Here is a 22,746-nt window from a genome sequence, read left to right on the forward strand (position 1 = left end):
CTCTAACCTCATGGAATTGCTTCATATTTTCCCAGACTGAAGAACTGAGAAGGATATTTCAGACAGAAAAGTCAAAATTTCTGTTATGCTGACATTTATAAATTACAGTCTTTTTCTTTTTTTTTTTTCCCAAAATCCTGTACTCTGTTTAGATCAGAATAGTATTTGGAGTCTCATTTTAGTTTGAGAGCAAATAAGGAGCAAATTGAACAAATAAATTTCTTTTACTTTTGTTTCTCTTGCCCATCTTTGTGGCTTTCCTGCCACCCAGCATTATATTTCTTCAATTTCTGTGTCCAGATAATTAAAATCCTCCTTCTTGCATTTTGCTGCAATCTTAAAAAAAATCCATGTGCAGACAAATGCCTTAGATTGAGAAATGAGAAAAGATGAAGGCAATGCTTCTGTGGCTGAATACTGGGTTTCATTTTCACACTTTTCTGAGAGGCTGAAGTTTCTAAATATCTATTTATTAAAAATATTTGTTATCTCATATATAGTATTTTAAGTAACTATTTATATTTTAATCAGTCTTTAATGGCAGAAACTCCTATTTAAGCACTAACCGATAGGTAGAAAAGTATTATCAGCCCTTGAAGTAAATTATTTCCCTTTGCACTGGATCTAGCTATTAATCAATAACTTGGATATGTTATCTCACACCAGTCAGAAAAGCACCAGAAAGAAAAATGCTTTTACCCAGCTACAGAGTGCCCGGGTACCTCCCTGTGCTTTATGCTGGGGTTAAATCAAGAGGGGTCCCAGCTGCCTTTTTTTTTTGGCTCTTTCCCAGCAGAAACAAGGGCAACTCTTGAAGCTGAGGTTTTCAAGCAGAGCTCTCAGTCTTGGGGGGCTTGATCCTCACTCTGAAAGCAGTAAATGGCATTAGCTCAGCTGTGACCATCACTGAAGTGATGCTGGCTGAGCTTCCCCCACCAGTTTGGCTTCAGACAAACCCAGCTCCTTGTTCCAGGTTCATGGGAAATGCAAATGGTGGCTGCGTGAGGAATCTCCTTGGAAAACACACACCAGAACCTCCTCCTAGGAGGGGAGAGGCTGCTGTGGGGGTTAAGGGAAGGAAAGTTGTCCTGCTGGGATGCAGCTCAAGATGTGCCCACCAGTAACTGGCGTGGGGAAGCTGCATTTCAAGGCATTCCAACCCAGAAACCTGGCTTCAAGGCCACCTCACAGTTATTTGCTGTCCCTTGGATCCAGCTTCTAGTGACCAAGGACAGATTTGGTTCTTTGTAGAAAGATGGTGGAGAAAAAAAGACATCTGGCACTGCTGGCTTCATCTGCTCCTGCCAAGGAGGGGAGGTGGGTGAAAAGGATTCCCTGAGTTTTGCAATCCTGCAGCTCTGGCAGTAAATAGAAACAGTAGCTGGGGAATCAGAGAGGACTGCAAGAATAGAAATAATTACCATCAGGGGCTGGGAAATTGGGAAATAACCAGATTGTCCAGCTTGGTCTAAGTCTGGTAACTGCAGGAGATGTTCTGCAGTCCATAAATACAACAGCTTCAGCTGCTGCTGCTGAGCTGTCTGTTTCCAGTAAATCATTTTCTCTGTTAAAGCTTGTGCATGGGGGGGGAAGAATATTTACAAACTACATAGTAAACAAGAAGCACCAACAAACAGCTATAACTAATCTTTATCTCATACATACTGAATTCTTCATTAAGTCAGTCTGTTCTTAACCAGGGGAGATAATTACTGCTTGAAATACTGTGCAAAGCAACAAATTCAGTTGGGTACCTTATTCACTGGTAAAACTGGCTCCTGGCAATGGATTTGTAGCAAGGAATTCTTCAATCTGACATTTGCCTCATAAAAACCTACGTGGTACTTGTTGACAGCAGTCCCTATCCCATAATAGCAGAGCTTTACTTATTCTGGCAATGGCACTTGTCTCTGGAAAGCCACTAAAGAGATGAAGATGTGCTGCTGGAAGGTATGAATTTGCATCACTGCTTTTCCAGCTCTGGAAATCAGCTCAGCTGCTTTTTGGAAAATGATGGTGCTGAGCAGCTTTGCCCATTTATATTTTTGCCCATTTGCATTATGCCCATGACTCAGATCAGGTGATGTTGCCAAGGTGCTAAAATTATTTTCAGGCCACAATTGACCCTTGGACCTCCCAACAAGGCTGATCCCTATCAGTAAGTATTCAGGTGATCTAGAATGTGAAAATATTTATTGGCTGTTAAACCAGCCACCAAACCCTTCTCTTTCCTAATGCCCAACCCAAGATGCTCCTTCCCCTTTTGGACTTCACTATGACCATAATTCCTGCAGCCTCTGAATGTCTCCTGGTGTGACCAGTCTGGCTGGGTTATCAAGGAAGGAGGGGCAGAAAAGCAGCAGTGTCATTCCCAGATGAATGGCATTCCTTGCAAAAGAGGCTGGTGCTGTGCCAGGGGAAGGTGGAAGATGAGTGCAAAAGGAAAATATGACAAACCAGTGACGAGTGGCTTGAACCTCAGGATCACCCAGCCCCACCTTCCTGTAATCTCAGGCCATCCCCCACCAGGATGTTCCTCTCTTGCCCATCACCCTCCCCTTGTGCCTGGGTGGCTGCAGGGTAAGTTGGCTCAGCAATCTGATGTCGTGGAAAACAAATCCACCAAAAAAAGAAAAACTTCCTGCCCTACCCAGCTTCATGGCAGTGGAACAGCTGCTAAATCAGATGCAAGGGCAGTGGGTGCTGTGCAGGGAGCAGGGAAGGGGAGGGGAGGGAGGGAGGGAGGGAGTGGGGGAACAGGGCTGTCCTGCTTGCCAGTAAAGCATCTGCTGCTGGACCTCATAGCCAAGAGTTACATGAAAACCATATTCTTCCTTTCCCTGAGCAAAATTCCCTGAATCCCTGCTGCTAGCAGCACCCAGCAGAAAGCTTGCTGAGGAATGTCCCAGCCCCTAAAAGTCACTGAATATGGCAGGGATGGGAAAGATGTCACCAAACAGCTGTCACCCAGCTGGTGATGTTGCTCAAGTGCCTTTGAGATGCGTGTTTGCAGCATGTTGAGATTTTTTAAAAAAGCCACCCAAATGTGGCTGCTTTTGGTAACCCACTATTAAACAATCCTGTGTATCCATTCGTGGTTATATCAGTTCTGCAAGGGGCTTGTTCCAGGAAAAAAGTAATTTGAGCCATATTAAATCCCACAGGCACAACCTATACTCTGCTGTCAGTAAAGCAGCAAAGCATCTGCATTTTTTCTATCCTTTGGGAGAGCAAGCAGTGATGCTTCTCCTATCTCCTCTTCAGCTGGGGAGGGATTTTGTCCTATCTGCTGGCAATCTGCTATCAATTTCCTCAGTGAAATTCCATCCACATTCCTCTGTTAGTTTTGGCACTAAAACCTCATGCAAACCCTGCAGCTGACGTGTTCTTTGCCTGCCAATAGTACTTTGTTCCCCTCACACTTGCTTCTGGTGGCATCCATTCCTGGTTCCCTCATTGCCACCAGCAGCACCTGCCCAAATCCAGCCTAACCCCAGAGCAGCTGTGGAGCTGATGTTCCACCAGCCTCTTCCTGCTCCTGCTGCTTTCTTTGGATGCTATTTCCTAACTTGTCACCTTGTTAATGACTGCCATCATCATTAGTCACTTACTACTTCCTAGTGGAAAATATGTTGGAAAGGGGCAGGCTTCCAAGTCCATTCTGATTCTACATGTTCACATCTGAAGAGTGATGGCTCTCCCTCCCATCCTTGCTGGGGAGATGATGGTTCTCCCATCTTTGCTGGGGAGATGGCATTCCCATCCTTGCTGGGGAGATGATGGCTCTCCCATCCTCCTGCTGTTGCTGCAGCCTTTTTGCTCAGTGGTGATTCCTGGAGCTGAACCAAATGCTTGGCTCCCCTTTTGTGGGGATGGGTTTCTTATGGGGATGGTCCTTGAAAATGGTTTGTTCCCCTTGCCAGTGGCCAGGCAGTCCCTCTACAATGTCCTGCAGTGTCCTGCCTGCCCCAGCAGAAATGCTCTGGCTTCTCTAGGGAAGCCACTTCCTATGCCAAGGGCACTTCTCCTCAGTCTCAGCACCCTTTAATTAGGCAGGGCTGGACTTACACCCCTCTTCTAAATGCATTCCCTTGACCCTGTGAATGGTGTTTGAGAGAGACTCACCTTGCTCTGAGGTTTCCAGGTTTCCAGGTGCTACTTTTGGAAGCTGACTATTACAGCTCAATTACAGGCATACTCCCTGCTTTGTTGTTTCAGTGACACCATATCAGCTGGGATCTTCTGGATGTTCTAGCTTGGCAGAACTGCTCTGCACAGAGCTGGGGATCTCCATTTAATGTTTCCTAATGTGCCATCCTGTCTTTTAGGTCTTGTCACTCAACCCAGCAGTGGTTTGGTTTCCCCACCTCTGTCACAGAGCTAACCAGGGGTGATTAACCTGCTGGTGGATGTGAAGCTCTTTGCTCAGAGGAAGCTGGAGAAAGGCTGGAGATCTCCCCAGCTGCAGAGCTGGTGGCTTCCCAATAAGTCCTGATGTTTCACAGGGCTGGTTCTCTCTAAACATTTAGCACTGCAGAGGCCACAAGTTCAGTGGTGTACTGGGATTATCTGACATGAGCTCAGCTCTGCTCAAAACTTTGATGGACACTATAAAAAAAAAAACAGACTTTGCTCACATAGGTTGTGACTAAGTTACAACAGGGAGGCTGCAGGGTGCATGGGCTGGGGTGTGGGTACAGCCTGAACAGCTGCTGCTTGGTGTTCCTTTCAGTACTACCCATTGGCATTTCTTTGTTGCCCTAATAAAAATCTGGTTTTCACAAAGGAGTGAAATTACTAAAAGAGAACAACTAACTGTTGGCCAGCAGAGCTGATTAAGAAACAGATTTCTTCTAATTCCAGCCACAAAAAGGGAAGGCAGTCAGGAGCCACTTTTCAGGAGGTCCCTGGATAGTTACCAGCCTTGAGACAAACAAACCCAAAGATATTTGCTGAAATTCTTCTGTGTGTGGTGTAGGTAGCTCCTCCAGAAGTTCCTGTGCACGAGCATCCCAAGGGACAAATGACCTCTCAGTGTGTGAAGCTGGCTTGGTCCAGAGCTCAGAGGGGTTTATGCCATTGCAAAGTTTGGGGTTTGTAAGGGAACAAACAAAAAGAGAAATTGTTTACAAGTGTCTCTGGGCTTCAGAACACCACGCTTCATTAAAATTGTGTACTCTTCTCTTTCCTCAGAGCCAAACAGCTCCAAGACATCATTATGCAAGTGTAAAACATTTTAGACCGTGGGGGAGAAGTGCTTGGGTAGGGGGAGTGGAAAGGAGAAGGGAGGCTGGTGAGGAGGAAGGGCTGGAGCACTTCAAGTCTTTTCACATTTTGTATCTAAACACTCAGCTTAGATGTTTGATCTCCAGCAAGATTATCTGTCTGTCTTCTAAATGTCCAAATTCCAGTGCCCCATTTAGGACATGAACTTTCTAAGGCACGATGTGAATTCCCAGCACCACTGCCAGTGTCAGGAGAGTCTCTGGGATGAAACTCATCTTAGCTGGGATCTCTCCTAGGATCTGATTTTCAAAGGCAATGAGAAGGCTGATGCCAAGTACTGTTCCCACACTTGATCCACTTCTTTCCAGACCTGTCTGCTGGCACAGTGTCCTGCTCCACATCTTCATGAGCACTGTCAGTGATGTTTCACAGCATCAACAGCCCTCCCAGGAAGCTCCAAGGCACAGACCACACTTTAACTCATGAGAGAGCCACAGAGGTCTCTGAATATTTGGGACATTGCTTTGGAAAAAAAAAAAAAAAGCTCTGCCACAATGTTCCAGGGGTTGGGAACATTCCCCTTGCCAGGCAAGTGGTTGCCAAAGGTTTGAGCTTCTTGGCACTAATAAAGCACACATAGAGCAGCAAGTTTTGGGGGGTAACTGCAGCATTTCTCCAGCACCTTGCAGGTGTGATAGCATCTGTCAGGGTGGGAGTCTGGGCCCAACCAACAGGTACCAGCTGTTAGTGTAGGCAAATTGTAGGTGATGTGGTGTATCACTGCCTTAGTGCTAAAAAAGGACACATCCTCTGTTTCTTCCTTGATGAGTTATGGAAAGAGTTGTATGGATCCTGAGCTGACTCTTGCCTTGGTGAGCTCAGAATGACAGATTTGGCCCTGATTGTAAGTGTCCCTCTAGAGACATAACTTATTCTGAGAATTACAGATGAAAATTAATTTGGTCCATTTGTGTCAGGCTAACCCAACCTCTGTAGAGCACCTTGGTTTTTTACTCTAAAAAAACACATCCAAGAGGCTTTAGTGGGAAAACTCTATGTTCCCAATAGCTGCCTGTGTCCTCACACAGACATTGTTTGCTTGTTGAAGGAATTGTGATTCCCATAGCATCAGAACACTGCAGGCAGTGGCAGCATGTAACTATGTCACCCTACCCTGCCTTCCACAAACCTCTGTGACAACCTGATCACAGCTGATCTTTTCCTCAGCTTTCATCTGAGACCCCTTTACACAGCATTTATCTGGCACATTGCTGCTGCTGGGTGAGCTGAGCTCTCCTTTTGAAACCAGGAGGCCCCTGCTCCAAATCCCAGCAGCAGAAGCAGTGTCCCAGCCTGCTGCTGATGGCACCAAATGGGAGAGTCCTGGCCTGCCTGGCTCTCATTCCTCCCCTTGCTCACATGCCTGGGCTCAGCCCAGAGTGGGTATCAGGGAAAGTAAACAGCAGAACCCAACCAGAGCCAAGTTAGGAGAGAGCTCAGCTCTGCACACAGATGTATTCAGCCTGGGCAGGTGCCCAGGGGCATCCTCACATGGCAGATAAACCCTCTGACAGAGGATGGAGCCCGCCCAGGGTGAGGAGACCTCCAGCATCTGCAGATGTCACAGCTGTGGTGGCCCCAGGATGGCTTCCAGCAGCCCCTCTTCACCTCCTGAGCTCAGCACCATCAACTCCACCTGCTCCCAGCAGAAGCATTGGTCCTGGCAGACTGTAAAAGCAAGAGCTGAAGCAGGGGGTTGGCAGCACAGCTTCTGGCTGCCTCTCTGCAATCCATGTGTCCTGACATGCCCCTTGGACTTCTATTTCCCTTGGACATCCACAAAAGTGGGATGAGCCCAGCACCCCAGTGACCAGCCCTCTCTGCTCCTGGATGCCCTTTCCTCATTGGACTGGAGGTTTTCTGAGCCCTATAAATGCCTATAAATAAATACCCCTGAAAGCCCAAAGTCAGGATCCTATCCGAGAAGCCAGGGAGCTGCTCTCCAGTCTAAAGCTGTAACCCAGAAACACAACTTCTTCCATGAGATCCCAAGTGGGAAAACTGGCTGCTAATTTCTGTCCATTCCATTCCCTTGAATGGAATATTTGATATGTTCAGTGGAACACCAGTTGATTGCTGCTCATGGGTAGTTTGCAGCTGTTGGAAACTCTGATTAAATTATTATTATTTTAATTAAATATTGCCAAAGGACTCCCATTTTAACCTCCTACATAGAATAACAGTGGGACTGTTTTCCACAGGTTTCTGTGCTTGGCAGCCATCATTTCCCAGCTCCCAGGGACAGACCTCAAGGTGAAGTCCTTTAGCACAGCTACAGAGCTGCCTGGGGCTGACTGATGAAAATGTTCACTGCAAATGGGACTGCAGAACCTCCTCAAAAATTCAGACTGCTCAGGGGTCATGAAGATGATGGGTCCACATGGCCAGCACCCTGACCTTCAGAAAAGGCTCCTTCAGAATTGGGTCAGGGCTTTGAGGATGCCAATGGCTTTAATTACCCTGAACAGCCCCACCTGGGGCCTCATCCCACCTCCTGCTCACCAGCTGGGGCTTTATTTAAGCTCAACCTTAGGAAGGTTTTGTCTTTCCCATGAGCTGTGCTGCATTCTCACCTCTAGTTTGCTCTCCTGGATGGATCAAGGAGTTCTGTCAGCAGCCTGTTTTCTTGGATGGACATTGATGCAGTAGCCTTGCCTGCTGAGCCAGGAGAGACTCCAGGTATTGCTGTGCTGGTGGGATGAGGAGCAGTCACTGGGAATGTTTTGGCCCTCATGGAAGATGAATTCTGAATTCTATCCAAGAGCCAACCAGTCTTTCCCACTTGAATCCCTGCAAGCCAAATTTGCCCCTGAAAAAAATCCATGAGGATCCTAAAACTACTTCTAAAGGTCACTTTTCTGCTCTGTGCAAGCTGTCAAGTTACAAATCTCATCCAAGAAGCACTTCCACCCACATCTGTGTGTCTGTAAAGCCCTTTTAACCACTGTGTGCCCTTCTCCAAATACAGGTCTGGAACCTCAAGTGGAAAGGTGGGTGTTGCTTACAGTCCTGGGAAATTTTTCAGCCACAATACATAAACAGGTGGACCAGGAGCTCTGGACTGCCATTTGTTTATGGAATGATGCTGCTTTCTGTCAGCCTGGGCTGGTGAACCAGCACCCCCTGCTCACAGCTCCTCTGCAGTCCTGGGGCCAGAGGCACCTGCTGAGGGGCAGCTGCTTTGCTTTTGTATTTTAGGAGATTACTTCACAGGTTGTATTAACAAAGAGTAGTGATTGGGATCCACTTAAAATACCTCATATTGTGATTTCTTTTTAGATTTTTGGGGCTAAAGTTTCTCATGCAGTTCCAGCCCCCCAGATAGTTTGTTTCATCACTGGTTTGCCACTGACATTTATAGCTCTGATCATGCTTTTCCTTTTTTTCTTGATAGCACCAAGGACTGTCCAGCAGATTGCCCTATGCTGCAGTGTCAGCACAAGCCCTTAGAAAAATAGGCTGATGCTGGATCAAAACAATTGAAACTCATCATCTAGTTTCCCAAATTCATGAGTTTGGCTCAGAAAGTAGTGTGGTGGGGGGTTTTAGTTGGTGTTTTGTTTTTTTAATGACTTTATAGTTTTCATATTAAATCTTGGTTTGGGGATTTACTAGGGGTGCTCCAGTTGCAATTTCAAATTTTTCTTCATGATCTTGAGGGTGGGTGATGCACTTTTGTGTGGTATGAAAGCAGAGGAATGGCTTGGCTCTAGCAGCCAGGAGAATCACCAGCTATTGTGAGATTGTGCTTTAAAAAGTGGACAAGGGCAGCTAAAAGTTGCTTTTTTGATTTGCTGTTGTTTTCCAGTAATCCTAGATCCTCAGCCTTGACAAGCCAGCATCAGTGTGTGGAATGGCATTGATTTCCTTGGGATGAGCCAGAGCTGGGCTGCCTGCTGACCTGCAGCCCTCTGGAGATGTCCCCTTCTCACTGTTCCCCATTTTTTCCAGCAAGTCCTTGCTTGTTGCAGCACCCCCCTCATGCCTGTAAATGCCCTTTTTTTAATCTGGTGAAACTTACCCCTGGGAGCTGGGAAAACAGGGCTTGTATCAAAAACTGGAAAAGCAATAACTGGAAGGAATGTTGTGCCCACAAATGTGTTGCATTTTACTAAAAATAAGATTGCAATTTCTTTTTTTTTCCTGTTGCTACACCAAACCCTTTTGCTGCCAAGCTAAGCCTTGAAACACTGGGGCTCTCAGACACTGCAGATGGACCATGGAAGGACTCAGCATGGCTTGGTGGCTTTGCTATTCCATGGAAGCTCCAACACTGCCTGCACATCCTTCCTAAAAACCAATGTCCATGATTCAGATCTTAAGAGGAATACAAGAGTCCCCAGGCAGCAATGTCCTGCCTAAGGCCCCACCTGATCCATATTGTTCTCTAAGTACTTTTGGCACCTGCTGAACCTAGAAATGTTTCTTTCATTGGAACCAGAGCCCAGCAGTGGTTAATTACCACTTCCCAAATTGGCACAGATTAATGCAGCCTCACTGGAACGCATGAAGCTCCATGGAACCATTCCTGCCCTGACTGTGAGTCACTAATAGGTACAGTTCTGGCTAGTTTTATGTTCTTCAAATTACTTTGTTAGATTACAAAATCAGTAACCAGCCCAAAGCTTTTTTTCCTACTTGGAGAAAAATCCTGTCTTTGCTGCAGCAAATTATGGGGCTTTTTCTTGTGCTTCCTTTATGTGGACTGAATTATCAGCAAGTCAAGCTGGATGAGAGGCAGCTCTCACAGCTCCACAAATGGGGCTACAGCAAAGTGAGGGAGGTACCAAATTTTCTTTTTTCCAGGTACAGATGTATATATGTATGTATGTATAAACAGTGCTATATATCCTACAGTATCTGTATATATACATGAAGTATATGCTTTTGAACAATCTTTGGATGTTTAGTTGGAGTGGAAAATCCTGTAGATAGAATTTTCTTGATGCTTGGAGAAGTGAACAATGACAGAAGTGAGTGGTGTAGATATATGTGAACTGAGCAATTAAAGCTGTAACCTGAGGAGTGAAGTCAGAATACCTGGAGCCAGGACCTGAACACTCATGGAACTAAAAGATTATGGAGTGTTTTGGATGGTATCAGTCAGAAAAACTGACAACAGTTTAACACAGAATTATGATGACTGTTGATTTTCCTCTTAAGAAACACTCACCTAGAAGGGAGTCAGATGATTTTACTGTACTATCACCTCCCCAGGCTCTAGAGGGTTTTCACAGCCCAGTACTGAAGTGGTCCTAAGCCCTGTTTGAAGCAGAGACCTTGAGCAGGAGCAACCTGTGCTACTGGTACCTGTATTGCAAAGAGCATCCTCTGACTTCCAGCAGCAAGGAGGCTGCTTGTGGCTGCTTGAGGGGCCTCCAGCTGCTCTCTTATTACTGTCACTTATGCTGAGCCTTTAGAGCTTGGTTTAATGGAGAGGAGTGACTGAGACAGAGGATGCAATAGGATATGTCTCATCTGATAAGATTGATTTTTATTCTATTAAAAAGAAACCAAATAAAAATATGCCTGGTAGATTAAGAATTAACTGCTTTAAATTAGACCTATTAACATCACACCCAGAACATGCAGTCCCAGGAGTTTGTAGTTCAGGGCTAGAGTGTGTCCGTGTGTGTCCGTGTGTGTCCGTGTGTGTCCGTGTGTGTCTGTGTGTGTCTGTGTATACAAAACCAGCAACACATGAAGCTTTGTATCAAAATAGTTTATTAAAAAAAGTAAGATACTTCACTGAAGCTTGCTGTCCTCAAGACAGAATTATGAGGTTTTTGCAGCATTCAATGCAATCATAGTCCAGATATAAATATAATACTGTACAACTCCTGTTCACCTTGGCCAAGTTTTGCCCTCAGACCAGCCTTGTGCAGCCCTGCTGACACAACCCAACCCAGCATCAGCTGCAGAACCTCTTCCTCTGGCAACCCAGCTCTGTCCCTTCCTCACTGCAGAGTGCTGGTACTGCCTGGGAGCTGCTGCAGAGAACCCCAGCACCTCTCTTTGCAACTGGAGGCAGCTCACAGAACCAGCAGGGAGGAACAGTGACTGAGGATGGCAACACACCTTGGTGTTTAGGAAAAATCAACACCCATCCAATGGCTTAAGCTGCCAGCACGGTGCAACTGCACAGAGCAGCTCCTGTTTACAAGAAGGAAGCTCTGTTCTGCCCTGCTCCATCACTACCCCAGCCATGACTGAACTCTCACACCACAGGGTTTGGTCTATTGCACGGAGTCCCCTTTGTCACCGCACGTGGCTGGCAGCTGGCAGGCAAACCTCTGTCACCCCCTCTGCCTGCCCTCCAACAGCATCAAGCTTTGTCAGCAGCTCTGCACCAAAGTCACTGTTTGTCCCTGCACCACGGCAAACAGACTGAGCACTCAGCATCCCAGTCCTTCCAGTAAGGATGCTGCCATCAGCTGCAGCTTGATTCCTCAATAGCCAGCAGTAGCTTCTCCCTCTTCCCCATCACTCATGTTCCCTGGGCCATCCTGGTGATGGGAGTCTTCTTGCACAGCTCCTGGTAGAATTCAGACTCCAAAAATCGTGGGTATGAGTTATTTTCCATCAAGCTGTAAACTCTCTTCTGTGCTACACTGAAGCAGGTATGTGTGGCTTCTTGAAGATTCTGAGCAATCATGTTCTTGGTTTGGAAGTCAATGTTTATCTGAAGTAATAATAATAATAAAAGGACATTTACTTTGGAGAAGTGAATTCAAGAAAGCATAATGCAACATGAAATTTCTGAAGAGGTAAAAGGCAAAGCCCTGTTACCACAAGGTTAAATTAATGAAGTTTCCATTAAGAATTCTTCCTTTATACGAAACTCAAGTTAATTCAGATGTAACATCTTTTAGGGCCAAGCTTAGATATATTACAGGTGTTAAATGCAGCTGTTGACTTTTCCTTGACTTTTCCAAGATAAAATACTCTGAGTAGAGAGCTATATTCAGACATATATTAACAGGGAGGTTTATACAATGCATTTGGTATCTGTATCTTAAAGTCACTTCAGAGAAAAAAAAGAAAGGCTCTAAGAACTCACAGAACAGGGCACTTATATTTAAATAGGTTTCTTTACCTCTTTGGGAGCTTCCTTTTCAATGAAGTCATTGTAGATTTTTTTTGCTTTTGATGTCAGCTTTTGGGGTGACTTGGTTTTCTTGAAGTCCTCACAGGCCAACCAGAACTCGATGTTCTCTTCACAGAACTCAGACTTCAGAAAAGCTCGGAAAGCAGCAAGGCCATCTATGGAAATAAAAAAAAAACAAACCACACATCAATTACTGTTCAGGAATCTTGAATTTACCCCTTGGTCAAATCTGTTTCTACCAAAACATCTTGCTGTAGTTTTGACCTGGTTCCTCCAGGAGTTTGATAGCAATGAAAAAGTTCCACTATTGTGTATGCAAACAAATTAACTCTAACAGCTTGGCAGGCTTCGTTTAGAGTTACTCATTTTTAGGTAAACACAGAAACTGGAAGCCTTTTATAGCTGGTATGTTCCCTTTTGTGATGCTTGCATATGTATTAGAAAAACCCTCTCTCTAAATCAAGTCTCCTGTATTGAGCTTTACACTGGAGTAAATATTTATGGCTGTACTACAAACCTTTGGAATATTTTTTGCAGTGGAAAAGATGACTCAAGTTCAAAGAGCAAACAGTAATACCATTTCTTAGTCTTTTTTTCTCTGCTGTTGAGTGCTTTTCCTTTTACTGTAGCACTACAGTATAACCCTCAGAACCTCTGTGCTGCAGAATTCTTCCCAAGTTATTTGCATGCATTTGTCTTGGTGAATAAATGCTCTTTTGCTACTTGGCAAAGCCAGGCTGATAGGCATGATTTTAACTACAAGGCTTACAGAATAAGTTCCACTACAATGAAGTATTATGTTTTAGTATTACTTTGCAATATTTTTTTTAAAAGCACTTCTATAAATTTTGGCTTTAAACAGTTTAAAGTATTTAACTTTCAATACCAGAATCAGAGTAATTTACATTAGAAAGGCACAACTTCGACATGCAAGGAAGCCACCTCCTACAGATGTGTAAACCTCACCACCCCTTTGCTTTCAAATGTTATTTTTTAAGACAAACTTACATTTATTAGCAAGAAGTTCATCAAAGGCTTCTGACCACAGCTGGGCTTCTTCGGGGGAAGGTCTGCAGAAAGAGACAGAGAACCTTAGACTCCACTGATCAAACTGTTTTTGCAAAACACTGGAATTATTTAAACGCAGTCTTTTTTCTCATAACTTACCTGAAGTAAGTTCGTTGTTTCCCTGCTTTCTTAGGTTTCATTTTAGGAGCATTGGAAGAGTTCTGCAGGAAGTAGCTCAGCCTCGTTTTCCAATCCTTAACGCTGTAAGAACGAAGAAAAAAGCACCTTAAAAAAATGACCACTCGAGAGCCTGTTAGACACCCGCCCTTTTACTACCAAAAGCTGGAAAAAATTTCCGAACATTGCCTTGCCAGTGCTTTATCTGCAGAGTCCCCCAGAGCATCTGAGGGCAAAAAACCCATTTTCCCCTTGCTTGCCAATGACCAGCATTAGCCCCCACCTCCCCCTCCCGGTCCCGTAGCGGGGACCCCCGGTGCTGGGGCTCTGTCCCGGGGTTTGGGGGAACTCACATCGTCCTCTTCATCCCGCCCTTCTCCGCCGGTTCCATTCTACCGCGCTGCAGCGCCAAGAACAACGCGCTCTGCATCGCCACCGACTCTGCCCAGATCCCAGCCCGCAGCCTCTTATAACCGGGCCTGGCCGAAGAACCGCCCCGCCTCCCCCCGAACCGGCCCCACCGCCGGGAGGCGGGGAGCGATGCGAACGGGAGGGGTGAGGGTGCTGCTGGGGACCCGGTGTGCGAGAGTTCTGCTTTCGTTACATCTCGGTTTTTTCCTTTATTTCGTGGTTGGCTTGGGTTTTTTCCCCCCCCTACGTCCCCTCTTTTCTTTATTTTTTCCTATTTTATTTTATTTTATTTTATTTTGGTTTTTTTATTTTATTTTGTTTAGTTTTGTTTTGTTTAGGTTTATTTTGTTTTGTTTAGGTTTATTTATTTTATTTTATTTTATTTTTCCTCTTCCATCTCGCCCTGCGGCTGCCCCCCTGCAGAGCACCGACCCCCGGTGCCACTGACGCCCCTCCCGTCCCATCCCGTCCGTTCCTGTAGGTTTGGGGATTTTTTTTACCAAAGGAAAAAAAAAAAAAAAAAAAAAAAAAAAAAGGCTTTTGAGGGTGGCCAGGACATGAAAAAAAGACAAGTAAGGACTTAGCCGCCTTCAAAAAATGAAGTAATAAATTTGAGTATAGGGTATTTGGGGAGGCCACGTCGCTGTTCCTGTGGTAAACTGCACAGGCTTCAGCTCTGTCTGGTGTTGCCACCTACCAGTGAATGTGTAAATTACTCCCAGGACACAAAGCTGAAACTGCAATGACTTACTGCAGCCTCCTGCCTGTGGAAGGGCCCTGGGGTGTTTCTCAGCAGTGTCCAGCTGAAGGGAATCTTGTCCAAAGCATTGGGATTTGGGAATCTTGTGAGTTTCTCTTTATCCTAACCTGCTTTTCTCTTCTTCCCTGTCCATGTGTCTCCCTTTCCATGGCACCCTGCAGCACATAAAAAGCAGATTAGGCTGACAGATTATCAGACTCTGCCCAACTTCAAAGCAATCATGTACCACATCACCTGATCTTTTTAAGTCCTCACCATAGTCCTACAACCTCTCTGCCTGTTGAATAGACACAGAGATGTGCAAAGGCATTTCTGGAGGAAATTAATTCTATTTAATTTGTGAAAGCATTTAAACGAGGTCATTTTTCAGTGCAGCCTGTTGCCCTTTGCAGTACACATTGATGGACTGGTAGGAAAATACAGTTCCATCCTCTAACGTTGCCAGATTGCTTAAAAAAAGGACTTCTCTGTGACAGGTAGCTCTTAGTCTTCTACATGGAACATACATTTTTTTCAAGAGAAATTATTACGTGGGTGTTGCCATGGGAGGGAGGAAATGTGGAAAGACTCACAGAGGTACCGTGCTCCGTGCTGTAAAAAGCGTCAGTTCCAGAAACTTTCCGGGGGGAACTTGCCAAGGAAAAGGCCAGGGCAGACAGTGCCTGTGTGAAGGCTCAAGCTGTGCTGATTTGCTTCCAGGCACTTCCACCGTCATTTCCCTGCAGTGCCAGGGTCAGCAGAGCTCTGCAGCTGTGAGTGAGCAGGAATGGAGCTTGCCAGGAGCTTCTGAGGACAGGAATGCTCCTCACAGATGCAAAACTTGCAGCCTCCTGGTTGGGGGACAGCCTGGCTTGCCTTGGAGTAACCAACTCAGCCCTGGGCCTTTCCCTGAGTAAAGCCTCTGTGAAGGATTAAATGCTCTGGAAAGAGAACAATAAATACATCCTCACCTGCCACACAGTTGTGGACATTTCCCCATGATGGTTTCAAGTTCCTTTCATCTGATTCCCAAAGTTGATGGGGGGGAAATATGCCCAGGAATAATGGGGACTGAAAAACTCTGGCATCTACTAAGCTACAGTAAGGTTGGGTTAAGGGTTTGTGTTTTGAGGGTTTACCCACAGCAGAGCAGAGATCAAATTGAAGCCTGACAAAATGTTTTCTTGATGGTCCTGGAGGACACTTGCAAGGATAGAGCTGGGATATTCCCAGTATCTGCCAAGTTGTAAAGTTGGCAGTAGTTGGCATATGGAAAATTGCAGGATGAATCATGCAGTTGTCTGATACATTTTGTTTTAAAACTTTTTAATTGCTTCTTACAGATACCCATAAAAATGGAAGTGCCAGTTAAGGAAAGTAGTTACAACATTTGTAATATCTTCAAACTGTGGAAAAAATAAGTTGTCTTCCAGGTAGAAAAAATAAGCTGAATATGGAATTGTGAGGTTAGACGGTCTTATAAAACATAATTACTGTAACATTTGCTTTTTAAACTGTTTAGATTAAAATGGAATTTTATTGGCTGCATTAAGGTATATTTTTACTTTAAATGTTTATTATACTTTTGAGCGGGGAGATCACTGGGGTTTTTTGGTAAAAGAGAAACTTGACAAAATATTTTCTTGCTTTGTGATGCTGTGCAGTGTGTTTTGTGGCATGAGGCCAACCTTCGCCAGGAGGTCAAGTACACATCTACATGATAAAATATATTTTCCATTTACGTTTAAAAAACAAACAAAAAAGCATCTGATGTCAAACAATGCCATCAGTATACTGTAAAATGACTCAGTCTGTCGTGGGATGCGGGGGATGTTTTTTTGAGGGGGGGCTGCTGGCTGGAACTGAGGACAAATAAATACAGAGTGCCAAAACTTCCTTTGCATGCTTCTTAAGGCTTTGGTCTATTTCTGCAACACTAATCCTATAGTCAAAGAGCAAGGCCAATGGAAAGTGATGGGGGGCAGCCCAAGCTTTGCTGTTGAAGTCAGGGAGAATTTTGCTATCATCCGTAAATCAATCTGATGTCAGATGTTCAATGACACAAGCTCTCACCCTGCAGATCACACTTCTCTTTGCAGAGCCTTTCTTGAGAATGTTCTGTTCTTTTTCTGCTTATATGATTCCTACAAACATCAGCGGGACTGTAACGTATGCAACAAACATCCAGGATGGAAGATGAGGTTTTTTCCATCTCAGTTACGTTACATGTTGCAATAGCTGATCTTTTCCAAGTCCCCAGAGAGCTCTTGTTCTCACTGCATAATACTGAAATCTGTGTCTGCATTTTTTGAAATGCCAGTCCTTTTTCCTTCTTTTTATGTGGAAGACTCAGATGGTAGGAAAGAACATATGAAAAATGGTCCAGAGACTTTATAGTCAAGTTTCATAGGCCAAGAGGGGAGAATATTCTTTTGCATGGCAGTTCAATCCATGCATTAGAGTTACTTGAGGCCTGCCTCATTCAATGTTTCTTGTCTTTGACTAAATGAAAAAAATCACAAAGGAAGGAATGAGACGTTGACTTATAAATTTTTGTTTTGTAATGCATGTTGCAAATTTTTTATGAGTACATTTCCCTGTTCCATTTTCAGTGTTCCTTTTAAATTTACAGCTGCAGAGTCCTGGAGCAGGTGTCTGTGAGATGGTTTCCACGTAAGCACCAGAACAAGAGATCAGCAAGTAACACCACTCTGCTGCTTATTATAGCATCAACTGAGCCTCTGTTCTTACCTCTCTTTTAGGCTGTGTTAGCCACAGGAGGCTGAGCTGTACTTGTACAAAAGAGCACAGAGGTGCCCAGCTACTGGTGGCAGTGATGTGCTTCTAAATAACAGCAGTCATACATGGTACGTGTGGGTGGGCACTGATTTCTAGATGAATATAATAATTTCCCCCCTTTCTGATACATTTGTGCAAGTGAAGCTGTTTACTTAAAGCCTAAGATTTTAATTCTATTCATTGCATTCTGCCTTTCTAGTCCCATTTACAATTTCATGTAGTGTGGGTGCTGGTTTTTTTGGGTTTGTTTTCTTTTTACTTGCTTCAAGCTTGCTGATGTCAAGTTGCTGCATTCTCTGTGTTGCCCTGCCTGCTGTGCCAAACTGGCTTACGTGTATAATTTTCCAGTCATAAAGCTGAAAAGATGCAAATCATAAAGAGCCATACCTGGATCTAAATTTTGGCATTACTCTGGATTAGCACTAAGACTGGAACAATTAAATATTCAGTCTTTCCTAAACAGAAAATAAATTCTATCTTACAAATGGATCTCGTTTCACTTGACAGCAAAGTCCTCTGAGTAATGGATAAACTGGATGGGGCTCTCTAAGAACTCATAATTTCCAGCCCTCAGCACCTTGTTTTATATAAACACCCATGTTAGTTTATAGAAGTTCTAAAAATAGAGCTGAAAGTGGATAAACTACAACTACAGTGCTGCTGTTAACTGGATGCATGAGTGACTGCAAAAATAATGTGAATTTAAGCATTGAGTTGAGCCAGTTGAAGTTTTTCAAGGAGAGACATTCAGTAACAGTGAGAATAAGGATAGCTCATGCACAATCTGCTTTATCCCTTCTGCAAAGACAAGCTGGGAGGAGACCTGTTAATATAGTCTGCATTCTAAAGGACAGGACATTCTCATATTCCTTCCAGCTTTTGTCAATAGAGAAAGCAAACAGCTTAGCAAGAAGCTGAGTTACACTATCTGGGGTAAAGAGGTCTGATTAATCTTGTTTGAGTTAGGGAGGTAATGCAGAACACTGGCTCCCTGTTCTGTTCAAACTGCAGTTTATTTTGTTGCCCAACCCTAACCCACCCCCCCAAGGCCTTATTTGTTAAACTGGGTGTGAAGAGGGACATTAAACAATCAAATATGTTTGTTAAATCTGGATGTGGGCACCCTCTTTATCAGATTATCTGCGTACAACACGGTCAATACACAATCATTGTGATGACTATTTCATCCATGTTATTTAAACTCTTAGTAAATGCCTAAATGGGATTAGTCAGACATTGATCTAGAAAGTCTCTGTGGCTTACAAAATTAATCCCTTTTACAACTCTCGCAGGTGAATACTGTCAGGAGCACAAAAGGAAGAAAGCTGAAGACTAGAGAGGAGTATAAAGAATTTTGTACCACCTAAGAGCTTCGGATTTTTTAAAAGCAGCATTTCCTTAGAAATGGAGCTAAAATGTCAGTCTTTCCTATTTCATAATGGGCAGAAAAGTTTAAACAAAATCATTTCTTGGAACTGATATGAACCAAATAGACCAGTTAAAGGGGAAGAAGCAAGTCTTGTCACTCTCTTGAAGAGAGATCAGAGAGTTGAATATGCTTTGAAATAGACCCATATCTGTAAGTCTGGTAAAGACCAGAGACTCAAGGCTTTAGTTACATCATTTGGAACCTCAAAAGACAATATAAATCATGCCCTTCATTTTCCCCAAACTGGGATGAAAGTCAGTAAAGTTCTGAGAAAGGAGTGATTTTCCAGTGTTATCCCAGAATATGTTCTTTACCTGGTGTGCAATGCCCAGTCCACACACAGAGATGTGATACCAGCTTGATTTATTGCCCAAGGTTGGGTGCCAGCAGAAAAAAAACTACCACCCATACTGACAGAACACTGGTAGTACTGGTATTTGTACCACAGAAGTTGAGATCCAGTTACAAGGATTCTTACACTTGGTTACTGCTCTTGATTGATCTCTTCCCATATAGAGGGTGGGGGGTAAAATTGAGTGGGGGTGGATTAGGGTGATAATGACATCCTGTTATCTGTCCTGTTATCTGCCTGTTAACAAAGGATATAAACTTGCACCCTGTAGTAGAGCAAGAGTATCAGGCAGGCCTTGCACTTGGCACACTTTACCATTCTGAGTACCATTTAACATCTGAGGTAGAGGAAAAAGGAGGTAAAATGGAACATCCCCTCAGCTGCCAAATGTTGCCAACTGTGTGGATGCTTCCTTTGTTTTCCTCAGATGCCACCTGGCATTTTTTGATCAGCATTTCTGTCCTGGCTGGTAGCCCCAGTTCAGAGATGAACAGCTACTGCACATCAGGTGCAAGCTCCATGGTGTGAGCTGTGATTTTACCTGATCCTTCCAGTAAGTTTTTCTTAATATGGAAGCTCTTCTAAAAATGAAACCAGAATCTGCCACATCTCAACATAGACTTTGGAATAGTATCCTCTTCAGTACTTTTTTTACACAAGTTGCTCTGAGCTGTTCCATGTGGAACACAGAGGAAACACGAGGAACTCCTCCATAGTCTTTCTATACATTCAAGAGTGATCTAAAGCACAGGAGCTTTCCTGTCATAGGATGTAGGCTGAGGATTTGTTTCACCAAACCGAGTGACTCCTCTGTTTTTAACATGCTGCTAAACACTGGGTGCTTCCTGTAACAGATCAAGCACTCAGCTTCTTAAATACTTTAGTACTTTGAGGTCATGATAAGCTAAGGCCCAATCTTAGATTAACTTTTTGTGACTTTAAATTCAGTAGCAAAATTCAGAGAGTAGAATCGTAGAAGGATTCGTTTATTTCATCCCTATTTCCAGAGCTTAAAGAATTATAACCAAATTATTCCTAATATCCCTAGACAGAAAAAAACCCCAGCATTACAATAATGTTATGCCAGGCCACTAATAGCTCTAAACATAGTTCAGACAAGTAAATCTTTCTGCCAGACTTCTCTAGCAGGCTCCCCACACTAAAATGTACCTCTGCATTGAGGAATCTCAGGTACTGCCTTTCCCACTGTCAATTTTCCCCATCGTGTTGAACAAACAGTGTGAAGCAGTTGGTTATGTATGGAGAATGTGAGCAGACAGAAGTCACCACACCATGGTCTTCATTCATAGCTCCTGAGGAGACACATTATTTTTTACAAGCCCACAGGTAGAAGTGCTAAGGACTGCTAAAGGCTCCTCTGAAATTTTTGCCTCTTTCACCAGACAATGAGCTGCTGTGCTTTTTCAAACCACTGAGTGGCCTGAAAGCTTTTTGTTTTGCATTTGGGGCAAATCCTGGTTATTGAAGAAATAGTTTTGTGTTGTGTTTTGTTTAAATAATCGATGTACATTTCTATTTACATTCAACCATTCTTATGCAGTGTAGAGTGGGAGAGCAGATAATCCATGAAAGCCACATGGATAAATTTACTATAACTGATACATGGTGAAGGATATCAGATGATACAAATAAGGCCTCCAGAGAGGTGTTCCTAAGATTCTGGTTTCCAAATTTCTCAAGACAAGCCAATGCTGTGTTCTCCACCAGATGGCACTGTTGTCTTAGTTCCCAAATATAAAATAATCCAAATTCTCGGGTGCCACTGGTCACTTCAGCTCACTGATGGATTCGTTGTACCATGATAATTCTTTCTATATCTAAATCTTTACATTTGACTATGCTCTAGTATCTCTTAGTAGACGATTAAATATTTAAGCATCTTAACATGTAAAAATTTGACATCTTGGCAAGTTAAACATCTTCTAAGCATCAGAGACACCAGTCTGAATGTCTGTCTGTGTTAGGACAGTTAAGAAAATCCTAATTTAGGAAAATCTTTCGGGTTCTGCCCCATTCTAGAATAGTTAAGATGGCAAGCTTCCAGGCAGAATTGGTATCCAACCTGATAGTTTTAAAAATCAAATTTAAAATCTGAGAGGTCAGTATTTTTCTCAATTTTTTTCACTCTTAAATTTAGGGCAGAGAAAATGGGGTAGGTGGTCTACACATAATGACATTGTGCCATGGACTTCTGAATATCAGCCTGCCAGATTTACTTAGCAATTTATTCAGCAGATTTATTTAGGCAGTTTTATTTAGCAAAATTTCAGAGGTGCTGTCTCATTTAATTTCATCATTTAGCCTTAGGTACTTTGTATTTATTTTGAAAATAGACTTGTGTCTGCAAGAAAATTGGATACATTTCTTTATTGCAGAAACAGAAGCAAATCTATGGTTTAATTATGTCCAACCAGAACTGCACTCATGGTAGCTTGGGAAATGGGAAAATCCAGATGTCAAAACTGTGTATAGGTACAGAGAGAGAAGTGTGGTTTGGGGAATGCAGCAGTAAAGAATGGGAGTGGTAAATTGCTGTCAGCATAGAATATGTTGGAAAAGTTAACACAGCAACAACAAAAAAAAAAACCTGGAGGAAACCTGGAGGGGCTTTTAGTATTTAACCTACCTCAGCAAATCAGTTATTTGAATAATGAAGTTCTTAACAGATATGTAAATTTTCTATGTTGGCACATGGTAGCAAAAACGTGTTAATAACTTCCATCTTTGAAATTCCCTTGTGGAGCTATTTATAAAAGTTTTGACATTCGTGTTAATTTCTTTTACTTGCAGAAAAATGGTTTAAGTCTTTAAAACAGTATTTTTATTCATATACTCTTTTTTTTTAAAAATAGATTAAATAGATTTTGTTGTTGTTTTCATTGGTGTCCTGACTATCCCCTGAACTTGGGTACCACTGATTCTTTCAGTGGTAAGTGGGAAGACAGTTTTCTGGTTACTGCAGTAACATGTAGCACAGCCTCTATCAAATACTTAAATAAAGTTGCATGTAAAGGCTTCAACAAAAGAACACACCTGATTTTGGGTGCACAACTTCAGAGGCAAAAAACAGCCAGGACCCCTGAGGAGGAGAGTAAGTGGTCTGGTTACTACTGTTCCTGATAAACACAGTGAGGTTCCAGGCACTGCCAGAGTCCCCCTCCCTAACATCCTCCACAGCCATCACAGGATTTTAGCCAGGATGCCTCTGGAATCTGGTAATTGGAGCCTCTGTGATAAAACAGGGAGGGTCAGGCACCCCTGTACCACAACAGTTCTGCAAAAAACATCCTGGCACTTCCAGACCTGTGGACAAATCTTAAATGCCAGAGAGCTTATGTGTCAGAGATAATAAATTGAAAAGATTTTTGAATCTGCAAGAAAACTACCACACTTCTATTTCTCCTCTGCTTAAAGGA

At 43.5% G+C, this 22,746-nt stretch overlaps 1 protein-coding gene and 1 long non-coding RNA gene across 2 annotated transcripts; one reads left to right on the forward strand and one right to left on the reverse strand.

Moving 5' to 3' along the window:
* Positions 1-921: 921 nt before the first annotated feature.
* On the forward strand, positions 922-18,017 carry LOC139798755 (uncharacterized). The gene is made up of 2 exons (XR_011726961.1): positions 922-2,580; positions 17,362-18,017. It is a non-coding gene; the product is annotated as an uncharacterized lncRNA (long non-coding RNA).
* Positions 10,994-14,028, reverse strand: LOC139799267 (regulator of G-protein signaling 2-like). Its single transcript, XM_071751077.1, has 5 exons — positions 13,933-14,028; positions 13,562-13,663; positions 13,403-13,464; positions 12,383-12,549; positions 10,994-11,968 (listed from the first exon to the last, which is right to left on the reverse strand). Exons 1-5 carry the CDS (start codon positions 14,007-14,009, stop codon positions 11,774-11,776), a joined length of 603 nt encoding a protein of 200 aa, XP_071607178.1. The 5' UTR covers positions 14,010-14,028; the 3' UTR covers positions 10,994-11,773.
* Positions 18,018-22,746: the final 4,729 nt, after the last annotated feature.

The sequence above is a fragment of the Heliangelus exortis genome, chromosome 8 (assembly GCF_036169615.1).
Source record: "Heliangelus exortis chromosome 8, bHelExo1.hap1, whole genome shotgun sequence".
In the NCBI taxonomy this organism is placed as follows: Eukaryota; Metazoa; Chordata; class Aves; order Apodiformes; family Trochilidae; genus Heliangelus; species Heliangelus exortis.

What these genes read in the sequence shown, in the direction of transcription:
- LOC139799267 (XM_071751077.1), bottom strand. Translation starts at nt 14,009, where the DNA reads ATGCAGAGCGCGTTGTTCTTGGCGCTGCAGCGCGGTAGAATGGAACCG. An exon ending in GGCGGGATGAAGAGGACGAT is followed by an intron (nt 13,664 to 13,932) that starts GTGAGTTCCCCC and finishes TCGTTCTTACAG; the next exon opens with CGTTAAGGATTGGAAAACGA. An exon ending in AAAAGGAAGCTCCCAAAGAG is followed by an intron (nt 11,969 to 12,382) that starts GTAAAGAAACCT and finishes TTATTACTTCAG; the next exon opens with ATAAACATTGACTTCCAAAC.